This window comes from Cavia porcellus, unplaced genomic scaffold, assembly GCF_034190915.1.
Source record: "Cavia porcellus strain 051 isolate PalLab524CR breed Dunkin Hartley unplaced genomic scaffold, mCavPor4.1 scaffold_8, whole genome shotgun sequence".
Classification (NCBI taxonomy): Eukaryota; Metazoa; Chordata; class Mammalia; order Rodentia; family Caviidae; genus Cavia; species Cavia porcellus.
In genome coordinates this window covers 50,457,363-50,478,888 of record NW_026947491.1, presented here as the reverse complement: position 1 = coordinate 50,478,888, position 21,526 = coordinate 50,457,363, and the positions used below count along the sequence as shown (strand labels likewise).

At 37.6% G+C, this 21,526-nt stretch overlaps 1 protein-coding gene across 3 annotated transcripts in view; it reads left to right on the top strand.

Annotated features, from left to right (window-relative positions):
* The window catches only part of Nemp1 (nuclear envelope integral membrane protein 1), a 32,183-nt gene extending 12,639 nt beyond the window's left edge, over positions 1–19,544 (top strand). For 2 of the 3 annotated variants that reach the window (XM_063254985.1, XM_003475960.4), the window contains exons 2-9: positions 6,843–6,967; positions 8,123–8,339; positions 9,592–9,664; positions 11,161–11,254; positions 11,766–11,880; positions 13,056–13,281; positions 14,061–14,234; positions 14,936–19,544. In XM_063254985.1, the coding sequence (XP_063111055.1) occupies positions 6,843–6,967; positions 8,123–8,339; positions 9,592–9,664; positions 11,161–11,254; positions 11,766–11,880; positions 13,056–13,281; positions 14,061–14,234; positions 14,936–15,107 (1,196 nt within the window). In that variant the 3' untranslated portion in view covers positions 15,108–19,544. The remainder of the gene's footprint in view (positions 1–6,842; positions 6,968–8,122; positions 8,340–9,591; positions 9,665–11,160; positions 11,255–11,765; positions 11,881–13,055; positions 13,282–14,060; positions 14,235–14,935) is intronic. The other variant, XR_010049320.1, reaches the window with a different exon arrangement.
* Positions 19,545–21,526: the final 1,982 nt, after the last annotated feature.

Sequence of the window (21,526 nt, the reverse complement as noted above, 5' to 3'; positions counted from 1 at the left end):
GAGCTTTCACGTCTTACTGCTGTGCCAATTGGGACGCAGTAGCGGCGGCAGGAAATTCAAATTGCGATTTGCGGGTTCCAGTTTCCGCGCTGAGATTTTATCTGTTCCGGTTATAGCACTGGGATTGCATCTCCAGTTGGTTTCTCCCAGCTTAGTTCATTCTTGGGGTGACGGTATATCTCCCCTTGCTTAGGACTCCTCATACCACACCATTCCTGGATTCTAAGATGAGATTCTCAGAAATGGATTAGTTAGATTAAAAAAATTATTTAAGTGCTGGGGCTTTAGCTCAGTGGCATGAGCACCTGCCTTGCAAGTGCATGGTCATGAGTTTGATCCCCGGTACTGATAAAAACAAAACAAAACAAAAAACCGTATTTAAAATTCTTAAAACATCTTACTAAAATGCTTTCCATGTGTGGCTCACTCCTGGAAGCTAAAGTAGGAAGATCACAAGTTTGAGCCCAACCTGGGCTCTGTTTCAAAAATAAAAGGGCTGGGCATGTAGCACACTGTGAAGGCCCTGAGTTCAGCCCCCCCGCCCCCCCAGTTCTGCAAAAACAACAACAACAAAACCCAAAGACAAAACTTTTTTGAAAAGGTGTGGCAGTTTTTACCTCATCAGAAATCTGCCTCTGGCACATGTCCTTGCTAGCTTTGGATACAGTGTGTATGGACTACAAGTTAATTTGATAGAACATGATATCTAATTTACTATTTGCCTGGTATCTTTTTTTTTTTTTTTGCATTGTCCCCACATTTACTTATTTATTTATTTATTTTTCAAATCCTTTTTATTTCAAATAGAAAAGGGGGGAAAAAAAAACCCTAAACTTCAAAACGTTTCCTGAGGGGGCAACAATGGTACATATATTGGGCATTATTACCTGTAAATCTTTCACCTAGAGCACAAGACATCTGCATTCATTTGTCTCAGCAGTACCAGCACAAATCTTTGTCTTCAGTGAATTCAGAGAACTCGATAGTCTATCTTAACTATTTTTTAAATATACATATATACACATACACATATACATACATTGTTCCAGCTTCTCATACTGGTGAGACAATATGATGTTTACCTGTGTGTCTTAGTTATTTCACTTATAAGTAGAGTCTTAAGTTATATCCATTTACCTATAAAAGTCTCCAGTTTATCCTTCTTTATACCAGAGTAGTATTCCATTGTATAAAAACAGTACATCTGGGGCCAGGGATTTAGCAAACAAAACAACAAAAAAACCTTACATCTGTTTTTTTTTTTTTTTTTTTTTTGGTACTGGCTATCAAACTCATGACCTTGTGCTTGCCAGGCAGGCTCTTAACGCTGCTGAGCTAAATCCCTGGCCCAAAAATAGCATATTTGTTTTATGTATTTCTCAGGGGATGGGCATTTAGGTTGTTTCCAAGATCTAGCTATTACACATTGTGGTGCTGTAAACAGGCATATATGTCACTGTGGTATGATGTTTTTAATTCTTTTGGGAAGATACCCAGAAGGGGAGTAGCTGGGTCAAATAGGACCTCCAATCCTACTTTTTAATGGAGTCTCCACACTGATTTCCACAGTGGTTGCACCAGTCTGTGTTCCTTTTCCCTCATAGCCTCTCCAGCATTTGTTTTACTTGATTGTTACTTGATTTCTTGATAGCCATTCTTTCTGGGGTGAGGTAGAATTTCAGAATTGAATTAATTTGCATCTGTGGAATGACCAGTGATGTGGAACATTTTTTCACATATTTATTGGCTGTTTGTATTTCTTCATCTGAGAGGTGTATGTTTGTCTGAGATACCTGTTTATGGATTGGGTCTTTAAATGTGGGAGGACTGATTTTTTTAAGTTCTTTGTATGTTCTCCATATTAATCTTTTGTCTGAGGAACAGCTGGCAGACATTTTCTCCCACGTTGTGGATTGTCTTTTCACTGTGTTGGTGGTTTCTCTTGCTGCGCAAAGGCTTTTCAATAGGGTGAGACCCCAGTTGTTGATTCTTTGTGACAGTTACTGTGCAATTGGGATTTCATTCATAAAGTCTTTGCCTACAACAGTTTTATATACTCTTATCTTCCAGCACATTTAATGTTTCTGTTTTAATATTAAGATTTTGGTTTTTGAAACAGGTTCTTGCTGTGCAGTTCAGAGCGACCTTGAGCTCAACTTTGTAGCACAGGATGGTCTTGGACTTGAACAATCCTCCTGCCTCAGCCTCCTGAGTGCTGGGATTACAAGCATGTGCCACCGTGTGTGGCTTTTAATATTAAGATCTTTGATCCATTCTGATTTTAGCTTAGTGCATGGTGAAAGATATGGGTCCAGTTTTAATGTTTGACATATGTACAGCCAATTTTTCCAGCACCATTTATTTAAAAAGCTGTCTTCTAGTGAATGTGTTTGATACCTTTGTCAAAGATAAAGTGGCTTAGTGTATCTGGAAGTTGTTTCTGCATCTTCTAGTCTGTTCCATTGATCTTTGAGGCTTTTTTCCCCCATGGTATCTAATAACATCTGGCATTATTAGTGAGAGAACACTTTGAATTGCTTATTAAACTATTTTAATTTTTTATATAGACCAAAATTTTGAGAATGTATATATCTTTTTCTTAGCCTATTATGATTTTTTTATATTTTGAAAATAAAATTTGAGCTTTTTTAAAAAAATTGAGCTCTTTATATATATATATATATATATATATATATTTTTTTTTTTTTTTTTTTTTTTTTTTTTTGGTCTTTTTCGTTTTTATTGGTACCAAGGATTGAACTCACAACCACATACTTGCAAGGCAGGTGCTTATGCCGCTGGAGCTCTTTATATATTAAGAATACGTATTTTTATAATCAATTGCAGAACTTCCACTTAGTTTGCCCCCTTTTATCTTTTAGAATAGAAGATATATATCTTTTTTATTGTGCATGTGTGGAACTGGAGAATGAATCCAGGGAGTACTAAGCTCCATTCTCAGGCCTTTTTAACTTTTATTTGAATAAGTCTCAGTAAATTGTCCAAGCTGGCTTTGAACTTGTAGTTCTCCTGCCTCAGCCTCCCAAGTAGCTGAAGGTTTACTTTTAACTTTTTTTTAACTTTTTTATCAGTACCGGGAATCGAACTCACGACCGCCTGCTTGCCAGGCAGGTGCTTATGCCACTAAATCCCCAGCCCTAGGTTTACATTTCTTACATGATCACTTGATTTAATTCTTTAGATTTATTTCCATTGTTTTTACATTTCAAAGCTCTCCAAAATTGATGTTCTATTTATTTATTTTTGTTTTATTTTTGTAGTAGTAACTTTTTTTCTAGTACTGTGGCTTGACCCTAGAGCCTTGCATGTTTAGACAAGGGCTATATCACTGACCTATATCCCCAGCCTTTACCCCCTCCTTACCTTAAATTTAGAGTTCATATTGGCAGGCTGGGGAATATAGCTCTGTGGCGCAGCGACTGCCTGGCAAGTGTGAGACCCTGAGTTTGATTCCTGGTATTAAAAAAAACATTCAGTGTGTGTGTGTGTGTTGTGTGTGTGTATGTATGTATGTGTGTGTTATTGGAGATTGAACCCAGGACCTTTGCACTGAACCACAGCCCTTTTTTATGTTTGAGACGACTGGGTCTTATTAAATTGGGCAGGGCCAAAATTTACAATTCCTGGCTTTAGCGTTCCAGAGTATTGAGATTATAGTTCTGTGCCACCACATCTAGCCAGTACACGTAGTTTAAAGAGCAAAATAATTAAAAGAAGATAAATGATAGGAAACAGGGAGGTAGACTGTGTAGAGATGGGAAGGGGACCTGGAGAGGGGGGAAATGGGAGGGATGGGGGAAGGAGAAATAAAAAGATCAATATGTGATATGTATATATATATGAATTCCTTACTATATTATGTATTGCAAACATACAGTAATAAATAGTGGGATAAGATGGTAAGTTTTCATTTGTTACTTGAGATAGCATCTTACTAAGTAATGCAGGTTGGTTTTGAACTCACTATATAGCCCAAAGTGGCTCCAAACTTGTGGCAGTCCTCTTGCCCCAGCCTCTTGAGTGCTGAGATCACAGGTGTGCAGCACCACACCTGAGGAGGTAGGTCTAAGTATGGGTTAGATTATCTCTTGACAGAAATGAGAAGAGGCTATATAGAATTAGAAGAGGTAGCTAGGGATGTAGGGATATAGCTCAGTGGTAAAGCCCTTGTACAGCATCTACAAGGCCCTGGGTTTGATCCCTAGCACTCAAAAAACAAAAACAAAACAAAAAACAAAAACCCACTAGAAGGGTTTGTTTTTCATGACTTTTTAGCATCTCTCCCAGTCCTTCTATACCCTGAATCACTTTTATCAGCTTCCTTCTGATCAGTATCATTGACTGAAAAGGAGGTGAAAAGTAAGTTTGTAATGATTAGAAGTAAATGTGAAATTATTAACCACCTTTTTTTTTTGGTGATGCTGGGAATTGAACGTGAGACCTCACACATACTAGGAATCACTCTTCCACTGCCCTATACTCTCAGCCTGTAGTTATTAATCTGTTGTACTTTTCTGAATGTTTTTAATTTATTATGCTTTTTTTTTTTTTTAACATGCTGGCTGTCTTACTTTAAGGAGAGGAAGAAAATTGGTGCGTCATTCTGCAATGAGAAGCAAAACAAACTAAAAGCATTTTTTTTTTTTTTTTTTTGTCTTTTTCCTTTTTACCGGTACTGGGGATCGAACTCACGACTGCCTGCTTGCAAGGCAGGCACTTATGCCGCTGAGCTAAATCCCCAGCCCCTAAACTAAAAGCATTTGACTTTTTTTTTTTGGTACCAGGAATCTAATTCACGACCTTTGTGCCAGGCTGGCGCTGTACCACTGAGCTATATATCCAGCCCCCACAGCTTTATATGTGTTTGTGGTAATTTGTTTTAGTTCTGTATGTCCAAAAAGTTAAGGTACAGCTAGCTGAAGGCATGATTATTTTTGCAGACTATTATTCTTAGGCTCAATGGCATATTTCCCTTTAGTGTATTTCTAAGGTGCCATCTGTTGGAGGTTACTGTAGAAAAGGTTTATTTGCTTAAAATTCTTTCCTTTGCATGGTATGGAATTCAGGGGAAAAATTCGTTATTAAAAGATGTTATTTCTGATACTGTTTCTGAGAAAAGTTTTTTTTTACAAAAGGAATATGACATTGGAAAATTTAATTTAATTTAATTTTTGTTTTTTAAAGACGGTCTCACTTTGTAGTGCAGGCCTTAAAATCACTACCTAGGCCAGGCTGGGTTTGAACTCAAGTCAATCCTTTTGCTGCTACCTCCTGAGTGCTGGAATTTCAGGGGTATGCCACCATACCTGGCTTGGAGAATTTTAAAGTTAGTTTAAAAACAGTAGTGCCCTTTTTCATATGCCTGTGTTATCTTTTCCCCCCAAAGTTAGTATTTTTATTATATCAAGTTTAAAGGAAACAAGGTTTTTTGTTTGCTTTGAGACAAGGTCTTAGTGTGTAGTCCAGGTTGAGCTTTCATTTCAGTATGTAACCCAAGCTGGCCTCAGACTTGTGGTGATCTTCCTGCCTTAGCCTTCCGAATGCTGGGATTCCAAATGTGTGCCACCACACCTGCCTAACAAGAGTTTTAAGAGAACCAGCATCTTTTCATACAACATATGTATACTTTAGCAGAAGACCAGTTCTGAGATTTTCTTCGATGTTTTTAGTTATTTATTTTAAAGAAAGCATGAACCTTGTATGTTAGTGTGGTATGTTAGCAGATCTACTCTTCATCCTTTATTTTGGCCCTTTACAAAATATCTGAGGATTCCTGTTACTGAATACTATGAACAAACCTCATTTGAGCAAAAAAGTAGTGAAACAATGACTGGTAAAAACTATCAGTTGTGGCTGGTCCGAGTGCAGTGGTGTTTACAACTAATTGATCACAACCAGTTACAGATTTCTTTGTTCCTTCTCCACTCCCACTGCTTCACTTGACTATAAATATATATATATATATATATATATATATATATATAAACTATCAGTTGCATATTATTTTTAAGAGTAACAAATGAGTATATAGTTAACTGTAAATTCAGTTTTAAAGGTGTAAAGACAGCAAACTATTCCATTTACTATTTGACTGTTACATTTTAAAAATGTGGTAACATAACATTTTCATCAGATCAAAGAAACACTTCAATCCTGTATTGCGTTTCAGTTTTTAAAAATTCACTGTCAAGTCTTGTTCATTGTACTCAGGAAGGAGAAAGAAAATCAACAGATGAGGTTACTGTAGCTTACTTTACCCTGTTTTAAGATTATGTAAGAGAGGTAGGCTGTTAAGACAGCCTAACTATAAGTAGTTAGGCTCATAGTTAACCTAGGTATGAATTTCAGAGACTGTTTTCTAGTCATGTAACTTTTAGCAAATAACTTAATGATTATGAAGATGCCTACCATCGCATTGTTTGAAGGGTTAAATGAGACAGTATACTGTCTGTGTTAATAAATAATAGCAGCTCTTCCTTATTCTCAGGTAATGACTGTAATATTTAAATAAACAGGGTTAGGGGTGTAGCTCTGAGGTAGAGTGTGTGCTTAGTATGTTCAAGGCCCTGGCCTCGAAGCACATGTATATTCCATTAACTAGATGGAAATAAAGACTGCCTTATTTCTTTTCGTGTGTGCGTGTGTGTGTGTGTGTGTGTGTGTGTGTATGTGTTTGTTTTCTCTTATTTTTTGATCTGGCTGATATTTTAGCCCCAAGTTTAAAAAAGTGGTTAGTTTAATTTGTATTATAAAATGAGTTACAATTATTAATTAGCTTACTCTCTTTATGTTTAATTTTTGTTTCTTTTCTTTGTATAAAGCTGGACCTGATATAGGTGTGGTCATGTTGCAGGAATCTATAATTCATGATTCGTATGTCAGCAAACAATTCTGTTACGAAAACACGCTTATCCCAAAGTGGCATGATGTATGGACACGGATACAGGTAATAATTTGGAAGCCCTTCACTGATATTTCAGCTCCTTCAAGTAGCTTTACAGTACTATGATCCTTCCTTCCTTCTTTTCCCAAATAAAGTGCTTCATTCTCTTTCCAGTATTCCTTTTGCAGTGTGGACACACTCAAAAATACACATATGCATGCACTGTCACAGTTCTCTTTTTAAGGACTCTGTGTCTTCTTTGGACTGGAAATTGTGGTGTGCCTGTCAGTATATAAACTTACTTTGCTGCTATTGTTGCTTCTTTTTTGTTGGTGGTAATGAGGATTGAACCCAGGGCCTTCACAAGAAGCTACATACCTAGTCCTTTTAATATTTGCTTAGTTGCTAAATTGCCAAAGGACTGTGCTCAAACTTGTGATTCTCTTTCCTCAGCCTAGAGGGCACTGGAATTATAGTGATGTGTCACAATGTCTGGTGCTTTGCTGCTACTATTCTGTTTCTATTTCTACATGAGATAGTTTATAAACCCCTGAGCTGAAATTTCCCCTTGGAGGAATATTTGTTTCATTTATTTAATAACTGTTAAATCACCTGATAAGCAAGAGTGGCTGTAATAGTGACTGAACAAAATGAACCCTTTTGGACATGATGCTTCTATAAGTATGGTTACAGATAAGAGTGTTTGCTGTTCACATCAAAAACCTAAGAGTGGACTTACGGTTTTTTTTTTTTTTTTCTTATTTTTTATTGTCTGGTATAAAAATGCTATTCCATCTGGGGTATATCATGACAACATTTACCTATAATCAATGATTTTTGACAGTCTGTCATTATGAGAAACATTTTCAGTTTTCTGGGGCTATTTATGATCGGCAATTTTCTTAATTGCTAGGCTCTTGCAATGTATGGTTTCTCGTAAAAACCTGTATTGATAACTTTCATCTGGGGAGTTTTTCCTCACCTATGTTCTGGCTTAATCATAGATTGGGATCATGTTAACAAGAACACATCCTAACAGTTGCTTCTGTACCCGTGTGTGGGATTATTTGTCCAATTATATTTTAGCTGCTGCACATGTTTATTTTTGAGAAGACCATTACTGATTTAACTGTGTTAAGGGTTTTTAAAAAATTGTATTTGTGAAAAATGTAAGTTCCTACTTCTTTCTTTCTTACTCTGATTTTACTTGTGTTGCAGATCCGCGTAAATAGTTCCAAATTGGTTAAAGTCACCCAGGTGGACAACGAAGAGAAACTAAAGGAGCTAGAGCAGTTTAGTATCTGGAACTTTTTTTCCTCTTTTTTAAAAGAGAAATTGAATGACACCTATGTTAACGTGGGTCTGTATAGCTCAAAAACCTGCCTCAGAGTTGACACTGCAGAGGACACCAAGTACAGTGTCATTGTGACCCGGAGTAAGTTTCCTCTCTGTGTTTCTGATGGATTCTATAGTGAGTAAAGACTGAGATTTGGAGGGTGTGATTAGTGAGACATAGAAGTCAGCCCAGAACAGCTCCTTTTTGGTTCTGATTATAACCCTGAGTTCACCACAGGCCCAGTTTATATAGTGACTCCATCTCACATCTGACTGTTCAGGCCTAGAAATTAAGATTTCACCTCTGCCATTGCAGCAATTCCTTGCCTAGAGTTTGAAGGCTTCCCTGCTCCTCACAGTGCCTGTGTCTGAAGCTGATAATGCCTGCAGTATTCTTAGAGTAACCAGATAGTTGCCTCATGCTTTCTGAACACTTCTAAACAAAGGCATTATCTGTACTGACCTGCATTTCAAGACATGAATGGTTAAATAAAAACTGAGGAAAGATAAAATCGAGTATTAGTAATTCACAAGTAGAAAATACTTATGGAACTATAAGTAAAGCTGAGGATTAATGCAATTTAAGTCTGGATTGAGTGGAACTTTTCCCTCCCTGAAGATGTCTGAGGAGGTAGTTTCTGTTGAAATGTCTGACTTGGTTTCTTTATGGTTACTCTTCATGCCCTGTGTGTCCTAGATACGTGAGTACTAGACATGTCATTATGCCTTTGCATTTGTCCTAGGGTTGCACAGTTGTGTAGGGTCAGCCTATTTTTTGCATTCCTTTGATATTTACTGACTTCTCTTGCTTCTGTCTGTTGGTCTCCCCTAAACACAGAACTCCAAATGTAAAAGATATAGAATCTCTAAGGGCCCTTTGCTTGGGTTCACTCATCCTGGGTGAGATGTGTTTGGATAGGCTTTTCCAGCAGTGCTGTGTTATGTAGCAAAGAAAAGAAGATAACGTTAGGCAAGAAAAGCAGTCACAAAACAACATGAGGTCCTAATGCAAAGTTATAGGCAAATTTGAATTCCCTGCAAGAGAGAGCTTTAGGCTTGAAAACCAGAATGGAAGAGACCCCTTGTGGACAACTGTGTGAAGTGTTGATGGCACTATAGCTTGTTCCAAAGTGCAGCTTAGAACATAGGTAACCAAAGTAAAAATCAGATCTTCAGGTAAGTAGTGGTTAGATAGAGACTTAGTTACACTTTCTCTTTGGAAGGGTGACCAGGTTTTGTGTGGAATTTACTATTTTACTGTACTTAATCAGTAGGACAACATTGCTCATTATTCTGTAATGCCTTAAACTGTTTGTTTTCTCCTATTAAGCAAAAATCTTTCTTTACTTCAGGATTTGACCCCAAACTCTTCCTCATTTTCTTCCTTGGACTTGTACTGTTTTTTTGCGGAGACTTGCTGAGCAGGTAGGTTGCATGGCTAGTGTGTACCATAACAAGGCTCATTCATACCCATGGTATTTTTATCATAAAAACTGTAAGTATTGCCATTGTCGCTCCTAGACCTTTATGGCTTAGATATTGTCTGCTTAAATATTTTAAAAAATATATTAATATGTATGATGATACTTGTTTTTTTTTCCTGATTTGAATAATATTGTTAATTAAATTCCCTTATTAGGTAATCTTCATAAGGTTAATTGGATTTAGTGGGTGTATCATGCAGTTGACCATCTTCTATTAGACCTTTCTTCTATTAGAACTAATGTGTTACAGCAGAGAATGATGGAGTGTAGTTGCTGCCAGGTTGTGTTTAGATGTAAAGAGACAAACATCACTATTTTCATTTCCTTCCTTTAGGAGCCTATTAAGGAAACTAGGTGAAACTGACATGAACAAATATAAAGAAAACATGTAGATAACTAAGCAAACATTGAATGAAGGTAGAATCAACATTGTGCAAGTAAAAAGAATAACAATTGGAATTTGAAGTTGGGCGGAAGTGGGGTTTGAGGAAGCTCTTTCTTGAATTGGAAATTCTGAGAAAAACAGTGAGGGAGGAATAATGGGTAGAAGGAGCCTGGAATGGTAGTAGAATGTCTGTAATAGACTCAGGAAAGATTTGTTTATTTTTCTGGTTAAACTGTTCAGTTTCAATTTTCAATCTGCTTCAGCAATATTCTTGCTTTTTTCCCAGAGAAGCCAAGAAGTTCTTTAGAAGAAATAGTCTTATTAAAACTTGTGTTGAAGCTAAGCATGGTGGTACATCCTGTAAACCCAGTTCTCTGGGAGGCTGAGGCAAGAGGATTACAATTTTGAGGCCAACCCAGGCTACTTAGTGAGTTAGTAAGATCCTGTCTGAAAATTAAAAAACAAAACAAAAGAAAAAAAAATTGAGTTGGGAGAGAGATTGCAGGTGGAAGTGGGTTTATGTGGTGGGATAAACTTGAGGGAACCTAATTGATACTAACTTTTATAAACTGGCAACAACTATGTTGTATCAGTTTCTGTAGCTCTGTTCTCTGAACTCAGGTTTTTGGCAATTCAGGTTTTGCCATAATTTATACCTTTAAGAAAATCTTGAGCAAAAATACAAGATAGAAACAGTAGAAAGAGAGATCTTTTGCAAATGGGAAGGGAATGGACAAGGAAGGAGGGGAGAGGAAAGAAAGGGAAGTAAAAAATAACTAAGATAGGGGCTGGGGATTTAGCTCAGTGGCATAGCGCCTGCCTGGCAAGTGCAAGGTCATCAGTTTGATTCCCAGCACCAAAAAAACAAAAAAAACCACTTAAGATATACTATGTACATTACACATTCCAACTTCTCTGATGAGTGTAATCATGTTCTGTAAACATGTACTAATAAAAATTTTTTAGAAATCTTTTGGTTGGTTTAGTTGTCCTAGTTTCTGCTATGTATGAAGTATATAACTATAATCATAAGGCAAATTTTCTGTCTGCAGGAGTCAGATTTTCTATTACTCCTCTGGAATGAGTGTGGGAATTGTGGCCTCTCTCCTAATCATCATTTTTATAATATCCAAGTTTATGCCGAAGGTAAGTGGCACAATCCTCATATGCAGTTAGGATGGACTTGGGTATTCTTAGAACACTGACAGTTTACACAGATGGCTAATGAGTGAATGCCCTGTTCCTTCCTTGATTCTGAAAGGTACTTTCCACGATGAAACTGGAATCTGATTGCGTACAAACTATTTAAAGTTCTGTGCTCAGCAGGGAGTAAAGTCAACCTGTGTTCTAACTATATATTCAAGTTTTATCTCAGTTTTCTTTTTGTCTTTTTCGTTTTTATCGGTACCAGGGATCAAACTCACGAATGTCTGCTTGCAAGGCAGGCGTTTATGCCGCTGAGCTAAATCCCCAGCCCCTTATCTCAGTTTTCTAGTGTTCGTTACAAACTTATGTACCTTTTTAAATAAAAATGATACCATTTTAAAAATGTACATTTTAAGTAGGTTAAATTTTAAGAAAAATCATAGTGCCATTATGCTTCTTTTTAGTATGGTAAGTCTTGTAACTTTTTGCTTTCACTTCTACTCTGTTTTAGAAAAGTCCCATTTATGTCATCCTGGTGGGAGGCTGGTCGTTTTCTCTGTACCTCATCCAACTAGTTTTTAAGAACTTACAAGAGATCTGGAAGTGTTATTGGCAGTATCTTTTAAGTAAGTGTTACAGTTTTGCTTTCTATATTGTTGACTGTATTAATTTGAGCATGAAAAAATGTTGCCTGCTTACAAGGAAGTAATAGTTTATGAGTTTTGATTAACTTGTAATTATCAGTTTTCCATTGATTTCTAATACCATTATTTTTGAAAAGTTAAAATACTGTGCCAGGTGTGATGGCATATGTCTGTAATCCCAGCACTCGGGGGGGCTGAGGCAGGAGGATCATTGAGAGTTTAAGACCAGCCTGGACTACATACAAAGTGTGACTCAAGGCCAGCCTGAACTACTTAGTGAGACCCTGTCTCAAAAAGACAAAAAATGAGCTGCTGTCGAGGAGACTTTGTTTTTGTTTTTTGTACTGAGGATCGAACTCAGGACCTCATACTTGCCAGGCAGAAGATTATGCCATTGAGTTAAATCTTTGGCCTGAGAAGAGTTTAATTTGTTGGTATTTATAAAACATTTCTCAGCTGGGTGTGGTGGCACATGCCTGTAATTGTGGCACTCAGGAGGTTGAGACAGGAGGATTGCCATGAATTTGAGGCCAGCCGAGGCTACAGAGTGAGCTCAATGCCACCCTGAACTACATAGTGAGACCCTGTCTCAAAAAACAAAACAAAACAAAACTACAAATCATCTTTCTGAAAAGCTATATATTGACTATTAATATAATCATACTTTAAATATGTTTGAGAACCTTAAGAAGTATAAGATTGCAGTGATTCTTAACCTGCAGAGGAAGATTCTTTAGTTATTAAAAAAAACCCTCAGCCAGGGATACAGCTCAGTGGCATAAGTGCCTGCCTGCTGCACAAGGTCCTGAGTTCAATTCCTGGTATCTCCCCCTGCCCCCCGCCAAAAAAAGAATTAAAAACACTTGAAATGTTATTTGAGAAGTGATTAATCTCTGTTTCATAGTTTGGATCTTAAAAATAGACTGTTTCAGGATTATTCAACATGTAGCTTTAATGATGCATTTGAACCAGATAAATTTCTGACAACAGAAAGAGTAGAAACGTACACATATATGTGTGTATGTATGTGTATGAGCATGTGTGTATTTGTACACACACATATACACATTTCTCCTAATAATGAAATAAGTATGAATAATTGAGTAAACAACTTATCCAATTTCTTGGTTCAACAGATTCTATATAACTCTTCTCAGGTTATATCATCACAGTTGGATTCATGAGTTTTGCTGTGTGTTACAAATATGGGCCCTTGGAGAATGAACGAAGTATCAACTTGTTGACTTGGACCTTGCAGCTGATAGGCCTGGGTTTCATGTATTCCGGCATCCAAATACCACACATTGCCCTTGGCTCTGTCATCATTGCACTGTGTACTAAGAATCTGGAGTACCCTATTCAGTGGCTGTACATCACTTACAGGTGACTGAAAGACAATGTAACTGTGCTGACATGTTCAATATGAAATGGCCGTTTACAACAGAAGGATGCAGAGGTGTGGCCCTGGGATCCTGTTTATTAATGGGAAATTACTGTATTATGCTTTTGCCTTTTTTTCCTTCCTATTTTCTTAGGTGCTGTAGGCTTTTTATAATTTTTATTGTAGTTTTATATAAAATAAAAGCATTCAGTAAAGTGCTATGTGTTCCTATTACCACTAGGTGGTGCACATTGTATCACTTTTATACTATAAGCCTCAGGCTAGCTGTTTCAAGATTATTTAACCCTAGTTCTCAGATTTCTTTGGAAATCCTAGTCTTATTTTAAGATGTAATTTGTAGTGTGTTATCACTTTGCATATTGATTATGGAATGGTTATGGATTCTGAGATTATTAATGGTTGTTCTGTTGCAGATAGTCAAAGTGATACCTTCAGTTTGAGGAACCAAGTCAATGGATCACAGTATTATAAGATTATTTTCTTGTCATTTTTCCATTTATTGGAAAATAAATATTTTATTTATCATTTGTTGGAAAAATAAATGAATTTATTCACATTAGTGTACAATATTGACTACTCTAACTTCACTGAAATGAGTCCATTTTGTAACAAAGATGTCTGTGGAATAAAGATGGGAGTGATGACTGTATAACGTTCATGCTATATGCTGTTATATGCTTGGTCCGCTGAATGGAGCTAGAGATGAGGATGGATATAGATTACTGATTAATGATTCATGATGTTATTTTGGTGAGCACAGAAAGATGTGTAAGGCAAGAGAAAAGCCTGTTCCCCCTCGTCTTCTGACAGAAGAAGAATATCGGATACAAGGAGAGGTAGAGACCCAGAAGGCTTTAGAAGAGCTCAGAACATTTTGTAACAGTCCAGATTGCTCTCCATGGAAGACCATTTCTCGGATACAGTTTCCAAAAAGGTAAACTTTTGGCCAGATAAGCCAAGTATCTTATCAGGATCACTGTGATTTTGAGTTCTGACAGGGACCAAACTTCTAGATAACCTTGTTGTATTTATGGCCCTTGTTCACTATTCACCTAGGAGTGGTCAAGAGAAAGCCATTGATAGCATATATTAAGCAGTTTCCCATTTCCTGTTTTCCCAAGGAACTACCTGCTCTAGCTTTTATTGAAGCATTGAGATGGGAAGATTCCAATGCCATATTAAGTTACCCTTCTCTGCAAGTTTTACATTGCTCTCTTATTGGTTTTTCTTTTTGCTTTTTACTTGATAAAATGAGTAGATGAAGATTCAATTTGGAATCCTAACAGCTAAAGTTTATAGGGTCATAAACACAAATAACTGTAATATCTTTAATCTTCTCTTATCAGGCATAGATGACTCAAGGAACTTTAGCATTTCCATAACCAAAAAAGACAACCTAGTGCTAGACAACCTATTTAGCTAGATGAAATTGCAGGGGATATTAGCCTGTGATCCTAGCCTTTCTTTTTTCTTGTTTCTGTAGTCTGTGTAACTGCCAGAGTAGGGACAAGAATGTGGGATTGACTCCAAATTACAACTATGAGCATATGAAGCATTTCAATTTATTCTTATTTTGAGAGACAATTGGAAGGCTAGAAGACAGATTGCTAATGAATATTACCTTCTGTTTTCCAGATTTGCTGACTTTGTGGAAGGTTCTTTCCACCTCACACCAAATGAAGTTTCTGTCCATGAGCAGGAGTATGGATTAGGGAGCATTATTGCCCTGGATGAGGAAGCATTCTCTGAGGAGGAGGACTCAGATTCTCTGTACCCCCCTGCCACACAAAATGACTTCCTCCCTTAGAGGGTAGTCTTACTTTCATGCAGGATGGCTTGGTCCGTTGGTGGTCCATGTTACGACAGGAAGGCAGAGGAAGAATGCGAAGAGTCTCCCACTGAAATGAGAGGCTTGTGTGGATCTCCCTCTGGGAGTGGCCTTGATGGTCTCTGTGGGATCACTGAGGAAGGAGAATGGGTAAAGCACTGAATGCTTTGGTAGTTCACTTCCCACTGGTTAAGCCATCGGCCCATTTTTCTATTACCAAGAAGTTGGATATGCACAACCAGCATGGCATTGCAGCTCCTCCTGAAAGTTGATTCAGTCATGACTTCTGTCACTCCAAATTGAGAAAATTGCAGTAGAGCTTCCAGATCTTAGGCTGCATCTGCCAGGATGAAAATCACTAATCATTCACTTCTGTTTTTATTTCAGTGACTTTAGAATAATCCTTTATTTAAATGCTTTTGGGGAAAATTGATTTTTGTCTAGTTGGCTTTTTTTTCTGAGACAGGCTCTCACCATGTAGTGCAGAGTGGCCTTGAACTCACTTATGTAGCCCAGGATGGCCTTAAACTCATGGAGATTGTCCTGCCTCACTGTCTCCAGTGCTGGGATTACAGGTGTGCACCACCACACCTAGTTGCTCTTGTTTTTTTTTTTTTTTAAAACACATTTTTAAAAACATAAACTCATACCTAGAACAAGCAGGTGCTGCAGAATGACAGAGCCTGTTTGGTACAGATTATCCATTAAGGCCCCAGAAGCTGTCATGTTCAACTTTGAATTAGTTCTGACATATATGATATTTTGAGTCCTCTTTGCTTTGAGGGAAGTACCTGTAGGCTCTTCCGTATGTGAAACCTCTTGGGCTTTTTGTTATATTCCACATTTAATCTTGTCTTTAAAATACATTTGCATTTTTCTCTTAATCTTCCTTGATCTCCTTGTTCCTTTCAGAAAACTGAATTCTTCCACTTGTGGGATGTGAAACTGAATTTAGAGTATGTTTCATTTCTTATCCCCATCCATTCTGCTAGCCGGAGAAGTGCTCTTATTTACCCCATTTTTCCTGCTATTGGGTATCTTTGAGTAACTGTGAAAGAAATATCCTTTTGTCTGCCTTGCTTTGTATATGAAGTTCATTCTTTCAGCCTTCCTTACCACCTGTACTGTCCCAAATCTGGCTAATTTTTAAGCTCTGAAACCATCTATGAAGTTTCTTATATACAGTTTATAGCTTGTCCCTACCATAATTTGCATTGCTGGAAAATAGACCTCTGGGTTGTCTTACCTCAGGTGCTCACTCGGCCTTCAGGATCAGACACATTTTTCTATGAATTTGTTATACTTAATTTGCAATTCTGTTTCTGGCTGGAGATTCTTGCTATCTTGTATTATAGTGGCCTTAGTTTCATATTCTTTTGCCTTTGTATAGTACTCTTACAACCCAGCAATAACATTTATGAGGGAGCAAATTCCCAAGTATCTGTCATTTGTTGGTTTTTTTCTCTTGTGGTTTTTCCTGCTTGTACTTTGGGAAAACCTGTAATTCTTTTAGCTAGGAAGAGAGACATTCATGGCAGGTATACAGCATTGGACTTGACTAACCATGATCATGGAAAGAAAGATGAATTTTTAAAAAGTGTCATAATTCATTCAGAGCTGCCATTAAGTAATTTTGAAATATCGTAGTCTCCATTGCTGACTTCTGAAATGTCAGCTCTGAGACTCCCATCCAGGTGGCTGGTTGATTATTTCCACCAGTGTTCCCCCGTAGCCTTCAGCTGTTCTAAAATGACAACTACCTCAGTTGGCAGAAATTGACAGAAAGAAAGCAATGAACAATGTTGGGTGAATGCTGTGGGTTAAAGTTGCAGAATACAAAGAACTTTGTATTGGGAAGCCTTTATTCCTTTGTGAATTATTTGCATGGTAAAATTTTATCCTCCTACAAAGAACTATTAAAACCTCTAAGGAAGTGGAAATATAGCTTAGTGATATTGCACTTGCCTAGCATGCACAAGGCCCAGGGTTCACACAATCTTCCCTGCAGAAAAATGCTGTAAAGTATAATTTTGACATTATTTATAGAAATTTTAGGCCTAGCATATTTAAGTATAGATAATTTAACTGTACAAAATATCTTAGGATCACTGGAGATAATGGTGCCTTCTCCCAAATATCTTGGAAGGTGGTAGCTTGCCTCCAGAGTGACGTTTCCTGGTTTATGCCTTTATTTTAGTGAGAAGCCATTGGAAAGTTGAGAAAGATTCTCCTGTTTTTTCTGTGTTGTAAACGCTTTGGGAAATACAGTTTCAAGACTAGTTTTTTTTTTTTTTTTCTTTACTGTATTTGAATTTGAGATGAGTAAAATCAAATTCACTTGATTACTCCCTATCTGGTAATTGGAGAACTGAGCTTCAGGTGGTAGTGATAATAGTTGCTCCTTCAACATGAGCATTGCTCTCAGTGAAGGACAACGATGCCTATTTTTGTGCTGTGTGTCCTTGTTCTGCTTGCCTGTGTAGCTCTGCCCAGATGTTTCAGAGTGTCTGTGCCTGGAGATTGTTTAACTCTGTAAACCTATAGGAGCTGTTCTTGTCTCCCTCTTGGCCACTTAGTCTGCTGGCTCAGGCACTACTTGAAGCCCCTATTTAATTTTCCCTGGCAGTTACAGCTATTGCAATTTCAGCATAGTCTCATTTCAGGCCCATCTCATCAAGAAGGATTGAAAGGATAACTGTGAGGTGAGCTGGAGAGTGGAGCCGTGTCTGCTGCCTCGTCAGCATCTTGCTCAACAAATGTCAAGTCATAAATTGGCCCAACGGCTCAAGGTCTCATCAACATTGAAAATCTGTGGTCTAATCAGTCTGACCAAGTTATTTGGAGCATGATTCCCAGTAAGGGGAGTATAAGAGGCTACTGGCCTAAAATTTTTTTTTCGACCTTCCTACTCAGGTGGTTTCATGACAGCAACAGAACATAATGACCAAAACCAAGAAAAATTTAACAACTTTGATACTTTCTAGTAAATTCTTTTTTTTTTTTTCTCTTCATTTTTATCAGAACCAGGGATCGAACTCACGACTGCCTGCTTGCAAGGCAGGTGCTTATGCCGCTGAGCTAAATCCCCAGCCCCTTTTCTAGTAAATTCTTATCAGCCACTGCATCATACCAAACCAGTTCATTTCTCTCCCCAAACTTGTGGTTTTTATGTCTGTTACAAAAAGGGAATTTTGCTAATGATAGCACTTTGGGTCCCACTGTTCCTTTTACAAAAATGCATCCTATTCCAGTGCCCAGTGCTCTCTTCATCAGTTATGACCCTTTAACCCAGTCTCTAGTTGGCATTAAGATGGAAGTTTGATGAATGAAAGGACCTAAATAAGCCGGATAGTTCCCCAAGCCCTGATATCCATAAAAGGATTGGGAATGGGTTATGTAATTGCCCTCAATCTTTCTGTTGTTTCAGAAAAATAAAAAAGATGGGCTCAGATGGATGCCTGCCTAAAAATGGTTCTTAGCTATGTACTCATAACTCTTCTGAACTGAGTGGTGAAAGCTGAAGTAGGAGGAAAGGAGATTAAACATCTTTCTAGTATTCACACTAAGGCCTGACATGTGAGGTAATAACTGCGTTGAAATGCTAGAACTTCTGTCTGAACTAGGGAGAGGAGGGTTGGATAAATTTAGTTTTTTTACATTATATAGGTACTGAAACCAAGTAATACACATAAAATAGCCACTGTACAAGGCAGATGCACCTGAACTTCTGCTTGTTTCTATGTGGCGGAATTGATTTTTTTTTTTTTTTTTTTAGGGGAACTTGTGCAACTGTGGGACCCACTGGTATCTTATGGACAATTTATGGATTCAGGTTGCTATTGGGTTAGGTTCTAGATGGTTCACTTCCTTGAAAACGATATCTGGTGCCTTTCATGGCAGGACCCAGAGCCTGCTGAGGATAAAGCAGATTCATACCAATGTCACCTTGCAGCTTTAGTGGGGTTGTCAGTGGTCACACAGACTCTCTACCCCTCACCTATGTGTGTCATCTTCTTTTGCACTTTTGATGACTACTTGAAAACAACTCTCTTTGAACTTGCCTATTGCATATGCAGTATTCTGTTAATAGGAAACTCATAATGTGAATTTAAGAAACTGTTACAAACTGCAATTGCCACAGTTTTCCATGGAATTGATGTTGAAATAACAGGGCTAAGAAGTTACTGGGTAAATGTTAGCCTGTGGATAATGCCTTAGTGTGTAGATAAAAGATTTGTCATTTGTATTTAAAATAAATGTTCATAAATGTTTATAAGGAATAAAGTTATCAGGGACCACTCTTTGCCATAGGTCTTATTTTCATGTTTCTGTAAGAATAATGATCTTACATATTTTAAAATTTTTATTGTATAGTTTGTAAATGAACCCAGTTTTAATAAAGTTTTATAGACTGTCTAGTGCTCTTTCTTAATATATGCTCTTGTTTGGATTTCATGTTTTCAGGTAAACAGTAATTGACTGCAGTTTCACACCACTGAGTTCCCCTCTTCTAACCGTCCCTCCCCATCCTAAATCTGGACTGATTGATTTCCTGGGATGCAAGATCTCATAGGGGCAATCCTGCAGGAGTAGTAGATTGTGCAGTGCTGTATCAAAGGAAAAGTAAAGGTTATTCCTGGTCCAGGAAGCTACTCTGATTGTACTTTAGTTCTTTCATTATTTTTTTTTTTATGACAAAATACCTCTTGTGTCTCCATTGTGATGGGAGGGACCTAAGATCCAGATAGGGGAGCCCTACCAGGAGATTTATGTAAGATACAAGAGGGACTAAGGCTGTAGTGAATGTTAAGGGGCTGTAATGGTAGGTACAAGTGTCAACTTGAGCTATTTAGAAGTTTAACCAGCAATTCAGGAGGGGGTCAGGGCCCTTGCTTTGTAAACATCTGTGCTGGAGGAAGACACAGATGGTGGGAGCGCTACAGCTGCCCTACTGGTGGGGGCTGTTTACAGTATAAGGGAGAAAAAGAGCCTTCCTCTCCTCATTTTGCTTTTGCAGTCTTCTGCCACCTTGAACTGTTGCCCATGGGCCATGCCACCCTGCCTTGAAGCCCGCTTTTACAGACCGAAACCTCCACAAAGTCTGAACTAAATAAACCTTTCTTAATTTTGGGTGTCAAATATTTTGACTCAGCAACAAGAAAAGTAAGACGGGGGCTAGAAAATATAGGCTTTGATTATGTCTAAGGCCAGTTTCTGCTATAGGAGTTTGCTATCTTGCTTTTTTTTCTCTTTATTATTTCCTTTTTGTCTTAGCATTTGTATTAATTCTGTACCTGTCTTCTCTGTTCTTATTTACTTGGAAATCCATTGTACATTTTTTAAAAGACAAAGTTGGCAGGATGAAGGCCAGTAAGAAAACAATGTAGATCACATATAAATTTATGTAGGTTAATGCACACAGATGACATTCTTTTTCTCCTTTGTAACTTCCTAAGTAATGAGACATAGATAACCATTAATGACTAAATTAGTAAAACACTAAAGCATTATTGCTAGATGTGCAACACCACAGGTTTATAGTAAAGATAGGAAAAGTTTAAGAAGTGCAAAGTAGTACTCAAATTCAACACACAGTAATTGATGGGAGAGCTTATTAAAATATAGATCTGATTCACCGTATCTACAGTAAGGCCCAAGAATCTGCCTTTCTAATCTGTTTCCCGATAATTGGATGATGGTGGTGTATGAACCTTGTCTTGAATAGCAAGGATGTAAAGCACTTAGTCTGTTACTTGGCGCATAGTGAATTCTTGGTGTTATTGACTGCAATAGTTTATGGGCCTCTTTACCACTAAATATCTTGGGCATCATATTTGAAAACCTTTGTGTTTTTATTGAGCAGCATTTTTTAAAAAGTTGATGTCTCAAAAAAACAAACGAAAAAAAGGTCGATGTCTCTGGGAGTATTATTGAATGTATTGGTTTAAAGGTGCTCTCCCACCTTTTATGAGAAATCAAAAGACTTGGAATTGTTTCCTCTTCATCATTTTTTTTTCATCAGCTTTATGGGAGTATACTTTATACAAGAAAGTTTACCAGTTTTAAGTACAGTTTTTCTGAGTTTTGACAAAGTTGGCTGTATGGACACCCCCCCCCCATACCAACTGTAATAGAACATTTTGGTTATTTTCCAAAGTTCCCTCACCATTTCATGGATTATACTAGCACCTCATAAGTGCCAGGCAAGTGCTCCACTGAGTTATATCAAAGCCCCAGACTAGACATTTTAATGGAGTACAAAGGAAAGTGATTTTGGAGTCAAAAAGAAATAAATTAACAAGCTCCAACTGCTTTAGTTTTGTCTAGAAATCAGGTGCTCACAATGCTGCATCTGCCTTTTCTCTACTCCCCACCTTATCCCCACCCCAGACATGTTT